The sequence below is a fragment of the Aspergillus viridinutans genome (genome assembly GCF_018404265.1).
Source record: "Aspergillus viridinutans IFM 47045 DNA, scaffold_5, whole genome shotgun sequence".
NCBI classification, from domain to species: Eukaryota; Fungi; Ascomycota; class Eurotiomycetes; order Eurotiales; family Aspergillaceae; genus Aspergillus; species Aspergillus viridinutans.
The window spans coordinates 1,019,262-1,041,323 of NW_025091221.1; the positions used below are offsets into that span (position 1 = coordinate 1,019,262).

At 49.4% G+C, this 22,062-nt stretch overlaps 7 protein-coding genes across 7 annotated transcripts; 3 read left to right on the forward strand and 4 right to left on the reverse strand.

The window, feature by feature from the left end:
* Positions 1–212: 212 nt before the first annotated feature.
* Aspvir_007289 (involucrin repeat protein) lies at positions 213–3,023 on the reverse strand (the record flags this gene model as incomplete). Its single annotated transcript, XM_043270471.1, has 3 exons — positions 213–323; positions 379–2,793; positions 2,862–3,023. 3 exons carry the CDS (start codon positions 3,021–3,023, stop codon positions 213–215), a joined length of 2,688 nt encoding a protein of 895 aa, XP_043126406.1.
* Positions 3,024–4,771: 1,748 nt separating this feature from the next.
* Aspvir_007290 (putative cell surface receptor/MFS transporter (FLVCR)) lies at positions 4,772–6,443 on the forward strand (the record flags this gene model as incomplete). Its single annotated transcript, XM_043270472.1, has 3 exons — positions 4,772–4,945; positions 5,019–5,480; positions 5,592–6,443. The coding sequence occupies 3 exons, from the start codon at positions 4,772–4,774 to the stop codon at positions 6,441–6,443; spliced, it is 1,488 nt and encodes a 495-aa protein (XP_043126407.1).
* A 677-nt stretch (positions 6,444–7,120) lies between these two features.
* Positions 7,121–7,924, reverse strand: Aspvir_007291 (cytochrome b-c1 complex subunit 6 family protein; the record flags this gene model as incomplete). Its single annotated transcript, XM_043270473.1, has 3 exons — positions 7,121–7,185; positions 7,287–7,409; positions 7,621–7,924. The coding sequence occupies 3 exons, from the start codon at positions 7,922–7,924 to the stop codon at positions 7,121–7,123; spliced, it is 492 nt and encodes a 163-aa protein (XP_043126408.1).
* Positions 7,925–8,454: 530 nt separating this feature from the next.
* On the reverse strand, positions 8,455–9,195 carry Aspvir_007292 (uncharacterized protein; the record flags this gene model as incomplete). The annotated part of the gene is made up of 2 exons (XM_043270474.1): positions 8,455–8,973; positions 9,031–9,195. The coding sequence occupies 2 exons, from the start codon at positions 9,193–9,195 to the stop codon at positions 8,455–8,457; spliced, it is 684 nt and encodes a 227-aa protein (XP_043126409.1).
* A 2,654-nt stretch (positions 9,196–11,849) lies between these two features.
* Positions 11,850–12,560, reverse strand: Aspvir_007293 (uncharacterized protein; the record flags this gene model as incomplete). Its single annotated transcript, XM_043270475.1, has 1 exon — positions 11,850–12,560. One exon carries the CDS (start codon positions 12,558–12,560, stop codon positions 11,850–11,852), a length of 711 nt encoding a protein of 236 aa, XP_043126410.1.
* An 897-nt stretch (positions 12,561–13,457) lies between these two features.
* On the forward strand, positions 13,458–14,500 carry Aspvir_007294 (uncharacterized protein; the record flags this gene model as incomplete). The annotated part of the gene is made up of 2 exons (XM_043270476.1): positions 13,458–13,903; positions 13,984–14,500. The coding sequence occupies 2 exons, from the start codon at positions 13,458–13,460 to the stop codon at positions 14,498–14,500; spliced, it is 963 nt and encodes a 320-aa protein (XP_043126411.1).
* Positions 14,501–19,350: 4,850 nt separating this feature from the next.
* Positions 19,351–21,811, forward strand: Aspvir_007295 (putative glycerol-3-phosphate acyltransferase Sct1; the record flags this gene model as incomplete). The annotated part of the gene is made up of 4 exons (XM_043270477.1): positions 19,351–19,524; positions 19,638–20,232; positions 20,296–20,564; positions 20,618–21,811. The coding sequence occupies 4 exons, from the start codon at positions 19,351–19,353 to the stop codon at positions 21,809–21,811; spliced, it is 2,232 nt and encodes a 743-aa protein (XP_043126412.1).
* Positions 21,812–22,062: the final 251 nt, after the last annotated feature.

Sequence of the window (22,062 nt, forward strand, 5' to 3'; positions counted from 1 at the left end):
CAAGATGATTGATGATACAATGTCAGCTTCGTTGTCATATGTGCGGAGACAAATATAAATACAGATGGCCAGAGTTCGGAAATAGTACATGGAGGGAATTAGGAAATAAATATGCACATCGAAAGTATTGGTTGTACTGATTGATAGGTGACATGAAAGCTGGGATAACCGAAAAGAGTTAAAAAAAAAAGAAAGTCTATAGGATATCATGATCATAAAGCCGTGACACTGTGGCTGAGATTCGACTTGCCAGTGCTTGCTGCTTGTTCTTTCTTCAGATTCCGAATCTGAGTCTCTAGTCGTCTTCGTTCTTCTTGTTCCGCCTGCACAGATAGGTTAGCATGGAAGAACAGCAAAGGCCGCGACATTGTAACTGACCTTGAGGATCTTCATGTTCTCAATGCGAGTGTCACGCATCATTTTCTTGAATTCATTCTTCAGGACCATTGTAGAAGTGGTCTCATACGTGCCATCTCGTCCCACTGCGTTGTTGACACCCATCCAATTGATTCGCTCCTCATTGAGCTGCGTCTCCAATTGCTCGCAGCGGTCACGTAGACCGTCAATCATGCTTTCGTACCTCTCACGCTCTTTTTCGAACTCGATGCTGGCCTTGGTCATGACTTCATAATCGTCAATAGTTTCCCGGAGTTCCCTTTCCAGCATCTGCACTCGCTGCTGTAGATCGCTGCTACCAGGCTTTCCGGCTTTGAGGGCTGCGAGCTCCTCCGCAAGCTCAAGATTCCTAGTGTTCAAGGCATCAAGTTCCTTTTGGATAGCTGGATTGGCGGCCACCTCTGCTGCTCGTTGGGCTCTGCTACCGTACGCACCATCGAGCTCCGCTTTGGCCATTGTCAGTTCCGTTTGTACCCTGACTACTTCGCCTTCCATTTCTGTCAATTCAGCCTGCAGACGACTCGCGCTCTGTTCTGCGTTTGTGCGCCCCTCAGCTGCTTCTCTGAGCCGCGACTCCATGTCAGTGCGAAGTTTTTCCATAGCGTCTTGCAGCCGAGAAACCTCGCTGGCCATCTCACTCAATTCAGCCTGCAGCCGGGTCGCACTGTCTTCTGCCAACACACGAGAATCTAAGGCTTCCTTGATCCGTGCGTCAGCATCGTTGCGAACTTGCTGCATCGTCTCCTCCAGCTGCAGTACTTGTTGTTCGGCTCGGTCTCGGGCCTCGTCAGCTTCTTCCGCTCTGGCGTTTGCCTCCTGACGAAGTTGATCAACCACACTCTGCAGACGTGTGACTTCACTATCTGCCTTCAAGCGAGCGGCAGCGAGTTCCTCTGTTTGAGAGGCGCTTTCGGATCGAAGCTGTTCGAGATGGGATTCAAGACGAGCGACCTCGTGCTCAACCCGCACACGGGCTTCATGAGCTTCCGTCTGCGCGTCCCTCCCCTGCTTAAGTTCCTGCATGACAGTCTGTAAGCGCGACAGTTCCGCCTCCACGTGGGCTCGAGCTTCCTTCTCGGATGCCAAAGCGCTCGCGTGACCTTCGGCGACGCTCTTGTGTTGTTGAAGGTCGTTGAGTTCCTGACGTAGAGCTTCGAGTTGCTTGATTGCCAGGTCGAGTTCATCCTTTGCACTCTGAGACTCCTGCTCAGACAGCTCGAGGTCTTTCCGGAGATGAGCGATCTGCTCGACCAGATCGGCTATGTGTGCATCTCGTTCCGCGTCCGATTTGGAGTTCAATTCCCGCTGTTGCTGAATTTGAGTTGTTAAGATGCTCTTCTGTTCGAGGAGCTTCTCAATCTGGCTGTGAAGGTCATCAATACTGAGATTCAGGTAATCGAAATGTGCTTGTAGGCCGTTCCCTGATGACGCCGGGGGAGGAGAGAGAGCCTGCGAACGAGACAATCCAGATTGCCCCACAATGTGGTGTAGTCGGGCGTTGATTTCCATTAAATGGTTCTCCGTACCGTGATCCAACTCCAAGGCGCGAGGTGTCTCAGCTGACTTTGCAGCGATTATATTCAAACCACGCTCAATGTAAGCGAGGAGCGCTTCGACTGTCGCTGTGGGATTGATCGATGTCGCATCACCCGAAGTTCGAGGAATCGCATCATAGTCGCTCTCAGGTTGCAGCCTTAAAACCATGTCGCGCAGGTTCTCACTCAAAGCTTCCAGCTTTCTTTCGGTATCGGCGATAACTTCAAGCCCGATCATCTCTTGGCCACCGGAACCAGCTGGCCCATCAAGATTGTCTGACGTCTTGTACAAGCTTCTGTCGTCAAAGTCGTCGATGCTGCCGCGGGTGTTGTGGCTAGAGAGGCTCTCCGGGGTATGTGGGACGTTCCTCAGGTTCTTCTTCAACCCCTTATGCGTCATCTGTAGAACACCGGCTGTATGCTCCAATAACCTTTGGCGTACGTGCTGCGCCTTGCGTTCCAACTTCCAGACTTCGTGAGCAAGATCTTCACACTTTCGTGTGCTTGCTGCCAGTTCCTCATCCGCTTTGTCCGTAGCGCCGAACCCATTTCTGGGACTGAGATGAGACTTCGGCGATATCCCTGCGTCGTATTCTTCGCTAGTCGTATGGTTTGTTGAGTTGTTTAATCTGCTGAGCGACAGAGCCGCGTCGCGCAGTTTCATTTCCAGGGCTAATTTCCGGTTGGCTGCGTTTAGGCGACTAGACAGAAAGGAGTAATCTTTCTTCAAAGCCTCAACTTCCTCCAAAGACATTATCTCATAATTCATGCTGTCCCCCATAGCGGTTTCGGTGAGTAGGTACATGGCGACGGGGTCGTTGGCGTTCAGCAAAGCTGGACTTCGTGGCTGGGTCGGATTGAGCTATAAGAATAGTTGTGTTAAAAGCATGGTTCAATATGAGAGAGAAACCGAGGGAGGGTTCAACGCACTGGGTTGTATCGCAATTTCTCCGCATATTGGGGCTCGAAGGTCTCACGGTAGCCGTCCATGAGAACCTTGGCTGGAGGCGCCGGAGGGGCCTCGAAAGAGGCGGATGATAGGTATCTCGGGTCGCCATAGGATGACTGGCTAAAGCGATCGTGATCGTTCATCTTAAGTTCTGGGGAGAAGATATCTCGATGAAACGCGCGATGGAATGCGGCAATGGATTGGTGTGGAGAATTGTCTCAGGGGACGAGCCGTCACCAAACAGGGTTCATTATCATAAAGCAGCAGCTACTTCCACGTCAACCGACGTCGATGAATGGCAATTTGTGTGGAAAGAGATATAACAGAGTAATGGCGAGTTATTCAGAGGATATTGAAGGATAAGGTGGGAGGGAAAAATGACTTTGGGGGAATTGAAGAGCAACGATCAGCAAGAGTCTAAATTCTAACCTAGAAGAAGAGGATGAGGAGGCTATCTGAAGGACAGGCCTACAGACCATAATATGATGGATCAACATTCACAAGTACATCATTCATCAAAACATTGTTGATATGATTGAGGATATAATAACGGTCGCACGAACTATCTAGGCTCTAGGAGAAGAGATATGACTGGTAGTAACTATCTACATGCATATGGATATGCTTTGTTGTTTTTCTGCATCTCAGCTAGAGAGGTACTTAGAGGCGCTTAGATAGGTGACAAAGAATTGGAATCAGCAAAAGACTCTCGCGTTCTGGACCACCAGTTAGACTTATGGAATGCATGAGACAATCTTCTCGATCTGATCAATCTCCTTTTGATAGTAGATAATATTCACTTGGAACTTGACACTCTGATCCTCTGAAAATATGGTTCCTTAACCAACCCCTGGTTCAGCCCCAGATGTTCCCCCCTGAAATCCACCTAGACTTACTGAAGGTACGAGGTATCTAGCCAATGATCTCGTCTTTTGCTTAGGCGCAGGAGACTTGCGTATTCCGAGAAGTATCAGATCCACAGCACCTCTCTATCCGATCTCAACCATCAAAATGATCAGTGGGATTGCATATATGGCTGTCTGAACTTTGAAGAATCGACTAGGTCTTTGCACAATCATAAACCCCAAGTTGATGGCGCATCTGAAGTGATCTCCTCGGAAACGGAGTACTTTGAATACACAACACAAGCGTTTCAAGTTGACCAGAGCGAAGCAAGTCTTTTATCTGATTGGTATAGATACCCTTGCAACACTAACTAGAATTGGTCCATCTTCAGTTGACTGTTGATAATAATCCTTTCAGATCTTTTACGGGCGGGGATGAGAGAGAGAGGACGAAGATACACGAGACATGTTCATGTAGATAGTATCTAGCCAGCATCCAGGATATATTCTCCTTAGACTAGTCTACCTAGTCCAGGTTCAATCAGATTTTTAATTACTATTGTGAACCGTTCGAAATTAGACAGAAAATGCTACTAACTCAACTGATTGGCAGTATGATTATTATTGCAAGCGGAGCGTACCTAATAATCCACCAGAGGACTCCGTATCTAGCCTAAATACCCCACATTCTCGATCGCAGGCGCCCTCATGATCACTTATCTGGTCTGTCTTTGACTGGGTCTCACGTTCACCATCAGTATGTAACTACGTACTAAAATTAGGGACCTCGGAAGAAACCAAAAAGAAAACCAAAGGATTAAAGGATTATCTTAGTGGAGGGAATGAAACTTACCTCTCATAAATAACGCCACGGTTCTACCGACAAGGCTGTCGACGAACTAAAGCAACTAACTGATATTAACCAGCATGTGGACGGCCTGTGACAACTCTCATCATCTAGCAAAATCTCGCTCATCTCCTCGTCGCATTAATAGATATCTTCTGCCCCATCCTCTGTCGTCTGGAGTCATGGTATTCCAGTCGACATGTCTGTGTCGCAAGCATCCAAGATGCCCGCAGGTCACTCCGCAGCCGATTCCCAAGATGGTATTCTTCTATCAGCAGACCCGTTTTCTACGGTGACTGTGTATAAGGTGTATAAACGACGATTTTGGGGGCTGGCTCAACTAGTTTTGCTGAATATTGTCGTCAGCTGGGACGTAAGTGCACTATTCTAACAACAGACGCAAAACCCGAATTTGGCTAATCTTTGCACGTTCCTGAGAAACTCAGTGGCTCACCTTTTCTTCTATATCCACCACCGCATCGCAGCATTTTGGTGTGTCGGAAAGCGCCATCAATTGGATGAGCACTGGCTATCTTTTTGCCTTTTGCGTCGCTAGTCCAGTTGTCATCCTCACTCTTAACAAAGGCGGTCCTAAACCTGCCATCATCACTACATCTGCACTCCTGCTCGTGGGCAACTGGATTCGATATGCCGGAACGAAAGCTCGGGGAGGCATCTTCGGTGTGGCCATGTTTGGACAGATCCTCATCGGTCTTGCGCAACCATTCTGCTTGAGTGCGCCGACAAGGTACAGCGATCTTTGGTTTTCTGATCGAGGGCGCATTAGCGCAACGGCTGTTGCAACTTTGGCCAATCCATTGGGGGCAGCCTTGGGGCAGTTGATCGATTCGTTCTGGGCGACAACCCCCGAGCAGGTTCCAGATATGGTTCTGTACATATCGATCATTGTAGGTGCATCGTCGAGCCCATCAGCCCAGGCGTGAATTGTCACGCCGTGCCAGTTGTGGTCAAAACAACCCATATCAGCAGCATTACTGACGGCACACATAATTTGACAGGCAACAGTCGCATCAATCCCATCATTCTTCATTCCAGCCGCACCCCCAACGCCCCCAAGTGCTTCATCAGCGGCCAGTAAAACACCCCTCCGCCCGGCGCTCCTTCAGCTCCTCAAAACCCTCGAGTTCTGGCTCATCCTGATCCCGTTCTCCGTCTACGTGGGCTTCTTCAACAGCGTCTCCTCCCTTCTGAACCAGATTCTCGAACCATACGGCTTCTCCGAAACAGACGCCGGCATCGCAGGTGGCATCCTCATCATCGTCGGCCTCATCAGTTCGGCTATCATCTCTCCCATCACCGACCGCTTCAAGCACTACCTGGGCACCATCCGGATCCTGGTCCCCATCGTCGCCATCTGCTACATCGCCCTCATCTTCGCCCCGTCCAGTCCCGCAGGCATTGCCCCGGCATACGTCGTCTGCGCCCTCCTCGGCGCATCCTCCTTTGGCCTCCTTCCCGTCGTGCTCGAGTACCTCGTGGAGATCACGTACCCCTTCTCGCCGGAGATAGGAAGCACCATCTGCTGGACGGGGGGCCAGCTCCTCGGCGCGGCGTTCATCCTCATCCAGGACGCCCTAAAAGCCTCAGATAATGCTTCGCCGCCCCAGAACATGAAAAATGCCTTGATTTTCTCGGCCGTCGTGGCCGCCGTTGCGGCGCCGTTTCCAATCTGCATTGGGCTGTTTGGGCGAGATGTCCGCCGCCGCCGGTTGGATGTCGATCGCGGCGTGGCCTTGGAGGATACTGTATTCCGGGGCCGGGAGGGCGTGCGCATGGGTGATGAGAACCCCAATACCGGACTGGATCCTGCTTCTGACATGCCGAAGCTGGCAACTAAATACTCATCTTGAGGATGATCTGGAAATACTCTTGGATAACGAGTCAGTATCAGGGAATGCTTTGACGATCTAGTTTGGTTATGCTCAGCTGTTTTCCTTGTTTTATACGGTGCTCCTTTTTGACCGTAAAATGTCTGGTGAAACCTGTCGATACCTAATGAGCTTGTGTAAATTTATAATGTCTTCTAACATACCAGTTGAGGTGAAATTTAACGTCAAAGTCCGCGTTGAGTACTCAATGTACATTAAATCATGGAAGAGCAATCTACAGCCACCAGGCCTCGGAGAGGGAGAGCACCACAAGTCTAAGCAAAGCGGAAACATTGATTCTAAAACAAAGAAAAATGCAAAAGCACAGTTTCAAACAGGCGGAGACCAGCTATCTGTACATACAGGCAAAGGATGCCATTTTTTACCATCCTCCATACCGTAACATAACAAGGCCAGCAGCAGAATGATAGGGCCGTCCCATTTCCAGCATATATCCCGGTCAAGAAGGCCCCATGCTCATTCGATGCTGGATTCTATATCGGCAGGCTGACATTCAATTATGCCGGCCATCATGTACTTCTATTCAACTCCTCCCGGCTCTTCTTCTATTCGATCAAATAACCAACGTGGCATTTTGGGTTTCGCTTGTCATTGAATGCTGAAAAAGAGCAAGAGGGATCAGTCCGAGGGCGAACCGCTTATTTGAGAGCCTTCCAGAGCTTGGGGGCAGCGCAGTTGGTCGCGCAGTGGGCGAGGTGGAAGACTGTTAACAGGTAAAGACAGCGTTAGACGGCAATCTCACGAACACATCTTGAAGGCCAACGAAGCTAGCCGAATCTCAAATATTCCAATCGAGTCACTTACACTCCTCAACACAGTCCTCCTTGGGGCCCTTGTGGTCGGGGTCCTCCTCCTGCCGGGTTACGCGCTCAACGCACTCATCGTAGTGGTGCTTGTAGGGGGCGCACTGGGGACCGTTGGCGCAGTCTGTTTATGATAAGGTCAGTAAGTATCAAATAACAATGCTGGATAAGTAAATAGAAATGGGACTTTGCGCCGGTTCCAGGCAATCCTATGATGAGGCGGACAACCGGAGATCTGAATGCATGTGTATCCACTCCCATGAATAGCAACAAATCCACCCAACGACGCAGATGTGCCAAAGAGGAAAACCCCAGGTCGACAACGAGTGACTCACCCTCCTCAAGCTTAGGCTTGACGTCCACAGCCTCCTCTTCCTCCTCCTCGGGCTCCTCTTCCTCCTCGGGCTCTTCCTGGCTTTCCTCGGAAGACTCATCAGCAGGAGTCTCCTCGCCAGATTCCTCCGTGCTCTCGGTGCTCTCGGTGCTCTCTTCCTCGGTCTTCTCCTCGCTCACGTCGGACTTGTCCTCGGATTCAGCCTCCTGGCTGGTCTGCTCGACGGCCTCGGCGGGAGCCTCAGCCTGAGCCTCGGGGAAGCTCAGGGAGGAGATCATGTCGGAGAAAAAGTCGGCGAGACCCATCCTGACCGTGTGAAAGTATCAATTGACGAGAATGGAGGGTCTAGAGTCGAGAGTGTGGGGGTGCAATGGCAGCAGCGAGCGAGATTTGATGAGGATGGTGGTTTTACGAGGCTTTGGCTCCGACCGTCCAGGAAAATCGGAACACGCCGGCGCCGGGAAGGTCGAATTGTCGCACACGTGATTGGCCGACGCTTCGGGAGGGATGCCTTTGTAAACTGTGTCGTTCAATAAACTACTCATTCTTCATTTCTCTACTGCTCACACTATCTGTACGGCTCGATGGATCATTCATAGAGAGGATTGAATTCCCGGCGCATAGTTTCTCGGACTCGAGCCTGTTTTCTGTCCTATTTCATCGCGATGAGTGATTTATTCCCCAATTATTGTACATTAAACCTGAAGATATCTTGTAATGTAATGGGAAAGCCTTTGACAAAAAGATGAAGGAAAGGGAACAGTCGTGAAGACGGAGAATGTCTAAGCAAGATATTTCAATGTCTAGAATTATCAGAATCGCCTCCCACTCGGCGTCAACTCGCACGGCGTAGCCTTTCTTCGAGTTCGTTTGCAACACTCTGTTGCTGAACTTCTTCGTAACCTGGCGGCGGATCCATTGGTTCGGCTTCTGTCCCTGCACTGTCCTGGTGACTGTACGAGTCTGGAGATAGACCTTGGTCGTGAGAGTGAACTCCAGTCATATCACTCTGTGGCCCCGTGTAGGCCGGCAGCTCTTCCAGATGGATTGTAGAGAGATCCACATTTCTCGATCCTCGGCCGCTTTCTTGTGAGAGCTCAAGTGCCTGTTGCATACGCTCCTTGAGTCTCTCAAAGTTATTGTGGAAGTCAAACGCGCCTCCCTCTTTAAACGTTACCTTCAGTTGAACGGCTGGCAATGACGGGGGAATTCCTCCTCCAGACACAGGTTGAACAAGGGTTATCCACAAGTTTGGTCCGAAAAATGGTGCAGTAACGTGCGAGTCATGTATGTTGAGAAGCGGAGCCGAGAATGACTGAAAGTCTTTTGATTTCTGGGAGGGAATATAGACAACCTATCATTAATGTCAGCAGACTTTCCAGGAGAAGGTGATGGAAAGCGTCATTCTGACCCGCTGATTGGTAAGATAGATCTGGCCGGCACCGCTCTGCAGGGATATTGAATCACTGCCCGTGTACGAACTGAGCGGTTGCAGAGAGAGACTCGTGCGCGGCGGAGAGGTGTATATCAACTGCTCATTTGGAAGTTTGACGAAGCCTTCACGGTCATGGAGCATTACCCAACTGTACAATCCAACGTCAGAGCTGATCAATGCATTTCAGGGGCAATCAAGGTGAAGGGACAATAATTGAGACAAATGACTAGCGATGCAGGTACTATGCATAACAATGAAGAGACGGCGCTGAACCTTGGGTCAGTCCACATACTTGATTGACATCTTGCCTGGCCGGCTCCAATATTGCGTAAAAGTGTCGATGTATGCGCGCGCGCTCAGGCTCAAGCGCTATTATCAATCTCGGGTTGACTTGTTCAAGGACTGTTCATAGAAATGTGGCTGCTGAAAGCCACACAGAATGATCCAGTAATGTTAGCGTCTTTGTCGATCTTCACACTGTGCCAGTTGCGTATGTAGATTCTGCAGTACCCAACAGTGACTCGAGGCGTTAGATAAATGCTAATGAAATCAGTCCGAAAGATGTCGTGACATGCGCTCATCAAAGTCCTAGACTTGTTGAGACCCGTGGGAAAGTGAAAATAAATGCGCTGACCAGATGGTCAGAGCTGTTGGTCGCAGTTTTAACAGCCTTGCTACTCCACGCTGCGTAAATGCTGCAGCTAGTTAGAGTGATGGTAAAGTCTTCACCTTCGGAAATTTCGTAGCAAAATCCGTTGCCGTGTTTGAGAATAACCAAAGTAACGCCAACAGCGATAAGCCAGCAGTTTTTGGACTCGTAGCTGCGTGATATTCGTGATGATCTGCACTATATACTCGCTATGTACTCCGTATTCTGCGGTGACGACGGATTACTGCGTCCGGTATAGCGTACCCAATTGGGAAAGCGCGTCGCTGCCGCTTGGCATCGTGATGTGTGGCCTCCTCGCCCGCCTGCCTCTCCTCGTTGCTCTCCCATCCTTCGACGCTGTGTTAGCTCAGATCAACTTAAGCTATTTTTGCCATTGGGCTGGTCTCTCTGTGCTCTGCACTTCGCCACCCCCTTTTACTGCAGCGAGTCGTGACCATTTCACGTCGCTTGTTGAAGCGTCAACTAATCGATATTGTTTCCCTTCACAGGAAACGAGGCAGAATTCAATGCGATCGCGAAACTGCGCAGACAACTACCCCGGAAACCTACATCACAGTCATCGTAAGCGACATTTCTGGGACAAGATTGGCAAAAGACTAAATGTGGCACAGATTGTATGGGTAGATTGCATGAGCTTGGCTCAGGACTTGAGAGGCTGGCAGAATGAGATCGCGATGGGTGATAAGATGGCAGTATCTTGAGACCTAATCGGGTTCGCTGAAGATCTTCAAGCCACTGGCTAAGCTGAGCCAAGCCGTGTTTGATGCCAGACATCGCTCCGTCCATCCCTTTTCTAGGAAATATTGACCCAGGGTGCTGTGACGCATGGAGCTTGATCGCTGGTGTCGCACTATATGACGGAGGCGTACTTGGCTGCCACACTGTTTTATACATGCCTCCTCCTCTTCCTCCGAATCATCCTCATTGTCATGATTATATCTGAAAACCTTAATGGACAGGCGCAATGCCACCTCGCCAGTGGGAAGCTGTGAAAAATGACATTTAAGTCGGCAGTCATTAACCACCGGCCGTCGGGTGACAAGTCGACCAAGCAGCGGTCAGTTCACTGGTAAGGGTACAAGCTTATACCATCGCTGGAGAGGCATGAAATAGTTTGGGCCTGTCCTGGCCTTCTCCCATGTACAAAAGGACATGCCGCCTGTCAGGATGCAGGGCGAAACAGGCTCCTTGCCTGACTGTGTCCAGCTCCACGCTGGCGACCACCTCACCCGTTGTGGCAGACAGCATGAACAACATGTTTGGGCCGCGGTCTACCATTGCGTCGGGGCAGTATATCCACACAGTGGCCCTATTGAGGGAGCAAACACTCGGGATTATGGATGTTGAGTGAAGTGGAGTGAGTTTTCAAACTTGTAGCGCCACAGCAAGGTTCCACCTGATTGATGCACACCACGCTGTTGGCAGTCATGCAGACCGCGCGACTCATGTCTGGGGCAACGGCTTGGTCCAGGACCTCCTCGTCGGACACGAACTGGTAGGTCGCCACGGGGTCGAGTGGCCCGTACACAGAACCAGAAGTATCCTAGGCGCACACGCACCCATCCAGATAGCGTGTGGTCGTCCGCTTCATGCCAGGCGTATAGACTGGGACGAGAGAGATACTGTCATGTACTTATGTGGCTCATGGGTAGATGTGAGACGGGTGGATGAACTCGTTGATTGCCGTTCCGAATACGAGTAAGTGTGATGATCTTGTCTACTTAGGGCAAGAGTAGGGCGAGGTTGAGAACTGCCTCGATCCTGATGATTCTACGGAGTACCCTGGCCACATCTCACCGAGCACTCCAAGCGAGTCAACTCAATCGAAGCTACCTATAATCTGAGATTTAAGCCCCTAGCTCCACAAATTCAAGGAAATAGAACAATCGCGAGGACTTTCTCTGCAAAGTCGGCCATATCTACAGCCCTGCTGATATACCAAGGCCCATAACGGTGAACCCTAGCGAAGCCGGCATTCTGGACATTGTATCCCCGGATGTATGATTCCCACCGTCGGTCATACTCGAAAAAAGAAATGTACAACATATCCCCGTTTTGCGAGATCATGGCTCTCCTACATATGTCAGATATAAGCAACCCATGCCCACATTTATATAAGAAAGACTTACGCATGGCCCGGGCCGGTGCGGTAGTCGCCCACCCAGGTCGCGAACTCAGCCGCTTCCTGCATTGCTTCTTTGTGGCGCTTTTCCATACGAGGCGCTCTCTTGCACTCAACGAGAGCCGATATCGCTCGACCCCCGCCGCTTCTCTGCAGCTGCCCGTCGGTGACCGCTGTGAATTTGCGATCCTTCTTGTCCCCTGGGCGCCTCCCGTAATTGATCGTCAATTTCACATGACGACTTCTCCACCGCCGCCCAGCGGTAGGGACTAGGTCTGTGATACCTTGCAGTAGGGTAATGAGACTTGAGTTGATAGACGTCTCGTCAATATCTTCGAGCTGCTTCTTCTTCGTCAGGCCTTCAATGACTTCGAGATATTGGATCTGGGCTTGGCGGAAGGCGCCTGGGATTCTGGCAGCTCCCGCTCCGGCCGGAATGGCCCCCAGAAACTGCAAAAAGCCGGGGTTTAGCAGTGCGGCTTGGGCTTGTGCAATGTAGGGCGTGAGGCCCCATCTGTTGGGATTTAGCGATCCGGGGGCAGCGGTGGTGGTGAGAATTCTGAGGAGCAGGAATTGCTCTTCAGTGATTTTCGAGCCTGACTCCAAAGAGCCCCGCGACTTGATGGTCTGGTTGATCAAGCCGGCATTGGCTGCTGCTATACTCCACTTGGCTGGGGTGTCAGGTGGCAGCTTGAATAACGTCCGAGGTGCCATCTTCTAGTGGGCCGATGAAGGGGTATAGGTGGTGGGAACGGCGGTCGAGAAAAAGTGAAAGAGGAAGATGAAGGTTGTGCGGAGAAAATCAGAATGAGACTTGAGCACAAAGCAGGTAGGTCGAAGAACAAGAACATCCTCTGCAATTATCAAGTTGAACAAGACTGTTTATAGGTACCTAGTGCTTGATCACTACGCGGCATTATTGGTATCCGAGAACCTTGGCCACAAGCCATCAGATCTCAGCAGAGAATTAAGCCCCAGAGATTATAATGTATTCTGAATGGACCAGATACTACTAAATCTCTTGTTGATTCCCTTATCTGCCTGGTAAATCCTAGGTCCCTCGATTGTCTTCTCATCACTACAATGACGGGAACTGATCTCTAAGCCAGGAGACCTAGCCCTCGACTTCAAGCATTGAATCAGGTTGCGGATTACGAAGATGTCTAAATTACTCTCTTTTTATGTATCGAGGTGGTTCGTTTATCAAAACTGGCTTGGAGAGAACTATTTAAATATTTTAGGTTTGATTTAAGGTTTGATAGGGTTAAGCGAAGCACAGATCGACCACCATGGCGCCGGCGGGCCGACCACAACAAAGGGGACCGTCATACTTGAGGTGAATTGATGTAGGCAACAGAACCGAGGAACAGAACGGTGCCTTGTGATCTTCCGTCACATGACCATTTGTCAGAAGACGAGCATCTTAGCTTAGCATACCTCACAGATAGTTCAGAATGAGACACACATGACAAAGCCACCTCTTACATCTTCCCCTTAATTCTTACCCTCTATCGTCACCTCCTGGAGACCGTACCTCATTCCTCAACTTCACCAGACGCGCTATACCGTCCTACGTGGTCTTCATTGGATTCTTTATGAGAAGTCTTCAAAATGCCCCACGAAAATCGCATAGCGAGGAACCGCCTTAACTTCCTCTGGAAGCAGTTAGTTGATGAGAAAAGGCTCTCCACCTGGGACAATGTGGTTAGCGACATAGGCCTCGCGGAATACGACATCACTCGCCAGGGGTATGACTTTGAAAACCTAGACGACGAGTCTTCCAACCTCGGTCAAACTCCTCCTATCCTTTTCGTGCCTCTGCCACTCGCGGAGCTCCGTGCTCATCCCATTGCGCCTGAGTGCCTCGAACACATGAAGTACAGCGAATATGACCCCGATGACAGTACTTGGTCGACGCCGCGGCACTGCGCACATAATACAGCTACGTACTTGGACCATTGTATGAGTGGTTTCAGACCAAGTCTTGCGGAAAAGAATACTTGTACCGATTTTATCTGTAGCGAATTTATGGAGCGGGAAAACTTGGAACCTCTTTGGTCAGTGAGCTCGCCGCCGTGTATCCTATGGTTTGGCGATACATAGTGACAGACAGCTGCTGACTACCTTTTCATTCCAGCCCTCCCAACCCTTTCTGGTTTGGCTGGGGACTCGATGGACCCGAATGGCAAACCATTAGTGCCACTTCCCCTGGGCAGGTAGACGGCCAGGATGTCTACGCAAACCTTACCTTGCAAACGGTTCATTCGTTTTACGGCGTAGAGGGCGCAATGCACTATCACGAGCTCGTGGTCATCATATCCGCGATGAGGAATCGCGCTCGCCAGTTCAAAGTGGATGATATGGATATGGACGACGATGATGAGATGCGAGAGCTCGAGGATACTATAACCGAGAAAGAATGGGATGAATACGACCGCGTCTTCCCAAAGGAGGCACGGTTCCCAGTCCTCATGACCTCGTACTTTGGGCCGCAACACGGCAGGGTGTTTTACGCCTGCATGGACGGTCAGCAACTCATTATCCGCCAATCGAAGATCTATAGTTTCGAAAGATTCGAAAGCGCGCCTATCGAGCTGTTCACCCGACTTCTACTGAGCCGTCCTCTCGCAGACCCGCTTCTTAGCTTGCCATAGACGGCGGCTTGAAATACTTGCTCTGGTCGTTTTGTGAACCGATTCACAAGCTGGGATGAAGCCTAGAATGGCGGTAACACCAAGGAGACATTGGAGAGCGGGAAAAAGCGTTGAGACAATGATTGGAGACCAATTGGGCTTTATTTGTACCAGACCTATAATTAGGAAAGACAAATTTCTAATTAACTATGCCTTTTGTTAATAAGACGTGTACTCAAGTACCAATTTGATAGGCAGTTGACAACATTGGAGAAGATCAATCAAGAGAAACTTGATTCACATAAGAGCCTCCACAGTTTGTAAGCCAACTAGGAGTGGCAAAGGGAGGTAACGAGAGGTAGAACTCCCAAGTACGCATCTGTATAGACGATAGCCATCTAGATCCTGTAAACTGGATTCTTAGTACTACTCCCAGGCATATACAGACGAACATCGTATTGTGCAGATTCGACTTTGTTCAGGTAAAGACCAGCCCGAAAACGCTCCGGAGAGAGATTATTGGGGGACGGTCAATTGACTAAAGAAGTATAACTCAACATGATCAGGATATCAAGAGAGCTGTACTCTGGTATAGTCATAGAAAGAAGCGCGTTTATCTGTAGTATAGGAATAAATAATATCTGGACACAATGAATTTATGTCTGCTCCCTCCCCATCAGCTCCCCTGCCGGATGCCGCGACTCTAATTCCACCGGCCGTGGATATTTTGGGCCCATTTGACTCTGTAATATCATTGCGGTTGTGTTTGTCGACAGAAATTGCGGTCCCAGAGATATTAGTGATTCTAGGATAATGCCAGTATATACATATCTTCCCGGACGCCCCCTTCAGTCTAATAGACTTGTTGACTTGGTGGAAGTATCTTGTAAGATATTGTGCAGACTTTTGCCCTGCTTCATCCAGTGCATCTATGAAAATAATAAGGGGTTGTCTTCGGGCGGAAGCAACAAGATTCTTATAAAGAATTCTCTCCAACTCAGGTTGCTGCCACTCCCAGCTTTGCCTGGAACAACCAAACAAAGTATATTTACCCTTATATATTTTGCGCACTCCTGGGCGTATATCAGTATCTTGATAGTATAGCTGGTTAAGCAATGACCGCAGCATGCCTAAAGGCGTGCGCTGTAACTCCGTCCCGCATGCACTGAAGAAAAATTCCAGCAGGGTGCGTTGCTTGATAGTGTATGATTTCATAAAATGTTAATATAAGAAGGCTATAAGAGTCGATTTGCCAGCCCCTGGGTTTCCTTTAATCCACAGGAGACTGTTAGGCGCGTTCATCCAGTCCTCAAACTCTTGTAGTTTAAGAATCCAAGTGCAGGTGTGTATATAAGGATTCTCAATATTGTCCGTCTTTGAAACATCTCTGGAAATGCGGGAGCCAAGGACTGTTTATAGAGTGTCAATAATGAAACATTGGGGAAGGCCTCAGCGCTGGTAAGCATAAATTTACCTTCCTTGTCAATGTCTATATTATTGTCTCGAGACCCGCCGCCACTGAAGACAATGCTATTAGCATTGATCGTCTGATGGACGCCCCTGGAAATGGACGGCGTCCGCGCGTTTCTCTGTCGATTTCCATAATCAGCGTGGTATAGTAGGCGTGGCTCTACTCCACTTTGAAGGTTGTTGGAGCTCCGGCGCAGTTTCACTACTCTGTCGACTCCCTAACATGGCAACACGGAGGGCAGAGGTAACTTGATGTCGCAGAGCCTCAGATTTCTCACGTCGCAGGTGAGGGGTGCGCGAGGCTGTGCGTATAGCCAATCATAGAGAATGCAATAAGCGAGGCGCTAAGGACTACGACCCCTGTCAGCTGAAGGCAACCCCTCTTGCTCTTGGACATACTGCTAACTGGGAGGTAGTTGATGGATGTTGTGCATGTTCCGCCATTCGCGATATATGTCCGCCTCCAATCCTTTGAGCCCCAGCCGGTGGATCGAAGTGTCTATGACATTGCAATCATCTGTGCGCTGCCTGAAGAGTTAGACGCGGTTGAGGCGGCGTTCGACTGCTTCTTAGAAGATGATGGGCTTCACTACTGCAAAGTTGCAGGGGATCCAAACGGCTACACATTCATTGGCGCGCCCACCATGTAGTTCTGGTATATATGCCTGGAATGGGAAAAGCCAGCTCCGCCAGCCTCGCTGCCAGCTTGCGTGCACGCTTTTAATATAAAAGAGTATACCGAGTATATCATCTGTTATACAAGTTTAGGATCAATCAAATCTACACCAATATACTAGTTTAAGAATATAAAACAGACTAGACAATGTTTGGTCAAGATATTGGAGTTTAAAAATTGGTGGATTAGTATGGGATACAGAGGTGGCTAGGTATCCCGCTTGTGGGGCTATCTCGCTAGTGAAATACGTTAAAAGTATAAGGTATTGTTATGTATCTGTAATCACAGAATGAGCCTAAAACAAACTAGGTATCCTCTCTGGAATATTGAAGGCAGTAACGTGTAGCGCGGAAAGACCACCCTTTTGTGTCTAAAGACCACGCATAACCATGGTCTTTCCACTGTCACCAACAATTACTCCGTAGCGTGGGGCAGCCCTCTGAGCGGGGAGATTGAGGACACTGAAATTGGTTCTAAAAGCGGCAGTATGTTATGTATTAGATGTTTAATGAGCGCACAAGACAGAGCATAAATCCGATAGCCTTTGCCTTGAGTCTTTGTCTCTGACCTCGCATCATATGGACGGTTCGAACCTGGGTGCCTTACCAGGATGGCAAAAACTGAATCAATGGAGGCTGCTGCGAGAACTTTCTTGCTGTATCCACCAGGATTACCGACGCAAGCCGTTTGAGCACCAACATTCCCAACACTGACTTATTTCTCTTTGATGCTCCTTATCTCAAGCTGATCAGCACCTATTCATCAGCTTTGGGTAGTATCAAGTTACTGCACTATTTCTCTTCTAAATCTGCGGAAGGAACATTATGCTATCTATTACAAGGTAGCTGACGTATTTATTCGCTATCATGGTGGACTGCACATAGGATTATCTGCTTAAAAACACAGCTACTGCGCACGCTCGCTGCAATCACCCAGTATAAAAACACACCTCTTGTATCCAGAAGGCAGTGGGTATACTGTTTGCCCGGGTTCCTGAGAAAGGAGATCTCCCTTCATCAAGGCGCGGTCCATTGGACTTTGAGTCTAAGGCTGCCTTTGCAGCTTGCCTGATATCACCCAAAATGCTTCACTCCATGGCTGGTATTTGTAAAGTGGACCGATTGCCCCGCGGCAGGGGCTATGTCAGGTCGGGCCATGGTGCCGATAGAAATATGAACAGGACTGAAGCTGCCGAAATAGAAGAGTGCCAGGAGTAGTGTCTACCTGGCGGACGCGAACCTCGAAGCTCAGCTGTAGGTGAGTATCGGTAGGAGAACAACGACATCCAGTGAACCCTGAGTTGTAGCTATACACTGCTCATATGATGCATCGTCGGGTTTTGTTTCGAAGCCTTTGCCTTAGGGGTGAGAAGACAGCAATGACACCAGTCACAGACCCAGGTGGATGAGGAGGCTTAATCCAGTATATAGCTGAAGATGCTATTCTGAGCAGGAGTCCTTCTGTGGGCTTTTGCAGCACCTATGACACCGCTGACGGTGCTTCCTGACTGCTAAGGTGGCTATAATGACAACGTCAACGTACTCGAAGTGGATGGCCAGACCTATGTATATTTTTCCACCGAAAAAAATTGCAGTGCTATCAGCAACTTGCATCTTGGAGCAAGCAAGCAGCGCATCAGGCCTTTGCAGCTGAAAGAGCGATAACTATATTTGCCATGCCTTTGCCAAGAGACCGTCGAGCATACCTATGAAATCATCAGGTATTTGCGAAGAATGGCAAGTAACAAACATCTCCTCAGATACTCTCCAGGTCATACTGATCCACAGGGAGCAGTCTCAGGGAGATTGTTAAATGGTCAGTCCTCTCCAATTAAGGATTGATAAAGATCCGGACCTTGCCCATGTCTATCAAAAGATTCGAGCTCCCCGCAGAATTGAGTTCAGGATCAGATCATCAGACCCATGGACACTTGCTGGAAGCTCCAGGTCTCGTGCTACGTGAAAAGGGCAAAGTGATACCTATTGAGTTCTGACTGTATGTCATCAGCATTAGTTATATACTATTGGACGGCCCTGATGATCCTGGTTGTAACGGACGTAGGAAAGGGGAAACTCGGCTGAATGAAAATCTCTGCGCGAATAGTGCAACAGTGATGTAGCTAATATTGTCCCCTGAGTCATTAGCAGATAGATGCGTTATCTAGATAGTATCTACTCTAGGTATAATTAATTAAGAGGTGACTGTGGTCGCAGTTCTAGAAGCGTCGCTCTATTTTCAACCAATCCAGTGTGTCAGTCCGTGCGCAAACGGCGAAACCGCAGGTTTTCGACCTCCTGCGCTTCCCCCCCCCCACTATTAAAAAGATGCTCTATGACATTATTATTTAAGCCAAGCAGTGTCACATGGGCCCGACTTTGCTCCCTCCATAGCTACTTTTCAGCTTTTTTCCTAGGCCTCTGATTTCAAGACCTTGACCAAAGGGAGTAAGACTTCACAGCTCTTATACTCCAAATCCCAGGAATTGAGTGAGATAAGTTCCATCAAAGTGGTTTGGTGTTGAAGGCGCATCTCCGGTTCGGTCGCATCGACGCGTGCTTCCGGCTTCATCATATCGGGATAAGACAGCGACTGGGAAGAGACTCACAATCTCGAGAGACTAGTCCATTAAAGATCCCCATTGTTTTCTCGGCCTTGAGCCATCGCCGCAGCTAGGTGCAAAGAGTGACGATCGGCTCAAGGGCATTTAGATCTATTCTACGGCGTCATGGGGACAAAACAACCATATATTCCCCCCTTAATTGGGTGGCTATATGATTTGGTCTTATGGTCATTCTCGGTGCTAATTGACCTGTTCTTCCGGGAAGTCCATCCTCGCGGTTCTTGGAAGATTCCTCGGAGGGGTCCGTTGATCCTAGTTGCAGCGCCTCATGCGAATCAGGTTGGTTCTGTTCATGTTTCCATACATATATATTTGTCTTCGGCTGGAGTGCTTGCTTCATGCTCATACTTGTTAAATCGTCTAGCCGCTGACTTTTGCAACGCCTATGATAGTTTGTCGATTCGTTGATTCTGATGCGAGTGTTGCGTAGCGAAGCCCACCGTCGCATTTCATGGCTCATCGCAGAGAAATCCTTCAAGCGCAAATTCATCGGATTGTTGGCTAGGGGAATAGGAACTGTCCCGGTGGCCCGAGCGATGGATAAGGTCAAACCTGGTGTTGGAACTATATATTTGCCTGATCCTGTTAATCAGCCGACTCTTTTGCGAGGGGTGGGGACCAACTTTGAAGCCCCGGGGTTTGAAAAGGAAGGCACGATCTCTCTTCCTACCATCAATGGTATTTCGCACAGTGCTATCATCGCCGAAATTCGGGGTCCCGAAGAATTGATAGTCAAGAAACCGTTCAAAGCCAAGGACGCACTTTTCCAGCTCACAGGACGTCATGATATCACTGATGATGGAGCATTTACCGGGGACGGCTCCGCCAAAGACCCCGACTTTCAAGGATCCAAGTTCAAAGTATCACCTCACGTCGATCAGACGGCGGTCTACCAAGCAGTATTCGGCAGACTCAACGCAGGTGGCTGTGTGGGTATCTTTCCAGAAGGTGGCAGCCATGATAGGCCAAGTCTACTTCCATTGAAAGGTATAGCTTTTTCCCTTCGATTCGCCTCCTTGCTTGTGGAAACCTCGGCTGATTGAATCCTAGCTGGTGTGGCATTGATGGCGCTGGGTACTCTGGCGGACAATCCGGACTGTGGCTTGAAGATCGTTCCGTGCGGAATGAACTATTTCCACGCTCATAAATTCCGTTCAAGGGCCGTGATTGAGTTTGGTAACCCTATAGAGGTACCAAGGGAGCAGGTAGATCAGTTCAAACGAGGTGAAAGAAGAGAAGCCGTCGGCGCGCTGCTTGACACCATTTATCAGGGTCTTGTATCTGTAACTGTAACTAGTCCTGATTATGAGACTTTGATGGTTGGTGAACCGGCCCTTTCCAACCATGGTATTTGTGACTGACAAGTTTCTAGGTAATTCAAGCCGCTCGTCGCCTATATAACACCAAGGGAAAGAACCTCCCGCTTCCCATGGTGGTCGAACTCAACCGCCGCCTTGTTAAAGGTTATACCCACTTCAAGGATGACCCTCGTGTTATACACCTCAGAAAGGCTGTTGCCGACTACAACAAGCAGCTCCGTCTTCTAGGGATCCGTGATCATCAGGTAGAGTATGCGAAGTTCTCGTGGGTTCAGGTCATTGCTACCTTGATATATCGTCTGGGCAAATTAGCTCTCCTGACCATCGGGACACTGCCTGGCTTGATTCTTTTCGCACCTGTTTTCATTGCAACGAAGTATATCTCCAAGAAGAAGTCGCAAGAAGCACTGGCCGCATCTACCGTGAAACTTCAAGGACGTGATGTCATGGCAACCTGGAAGCTACTCGTCGCCCTTGCTTTCGCCCCCGCAGTGTATGCATTTTACACTGCAGCCTTCACCTGGTGGGCGTACCACAACCGTATCCAGGGGCTTGTTCCTGACTGGATGCCTTTGTGGTTGATCGTGCCTATCGGGATGATCTTATTCCCAACCATTACTTTCGCAGCGCTTCGTATCGGCGAGGTGGGCATGGATATCGTGAAATCTCTGAGACCATTGGTGCTATCCTTGAATCCGTCCTCAGCCAATACTCTTGTGAAGCTGCGCGAAAGGCGCGCTGCACTTACTCAACAGGTCACCGAAATCATAAATACTCTGGGCCCAGAGCTATTCCCGGACTTTGATGCTGCAAGAATCGTCACCGATCCCTTCCGTGAAGTCCACCGACCAGCCGGAAAGACAGAGGTTGATCATGCACCCGTACCTGAAATCAGAAGAACAAGCGCGACAGAGACGGAGGTGGAATCTCCAACACAAGAGCCTCTTCCTCGCAATGAGTCATTCCACAACCTTGCCAACATTGGCTTTTTCTCTACGAGACCTTCGAGCCGTTCACGAAGTCGTAGTGGCTCGTTTGGTGGTCGACCTGGCTCGTCAGGGCAACAGTTGAAGCCATTGAGCCAGGTGACAACGAAAGATGGGTTTGAAGAAGTCAGCTCGAAGATTCGCGATGCTATGCGAGAACGGGGCGAACGCAGGCGTCGGAGGAGCGAGGACGGAAGCTGGGACATGGCCAGCTCCGGTCCAGGCACGCCTTCGAGTGAAGGAAGCCGGAAAGACTTATAATGTTGAAGATGTGCGTCCAGCGCAGTAGCCATGTATTCCGCACACCAACGCTAGGTTGGAGCATGTGTTTAGGTCCTTTCACTAATGTCAATGAATTATGGGACGAGCATCTTGTGTATTGGCTAGCCTAGGTTTTGATACCTGCTAGAATATATATATGTAATGAGATAGTGATCTGATTCCTGCAAACACTCCGTTTCTTAAACAGCAACTGCCAGTATAGTCTTCCTCCCTCTTCTTTCAGGCGGTAT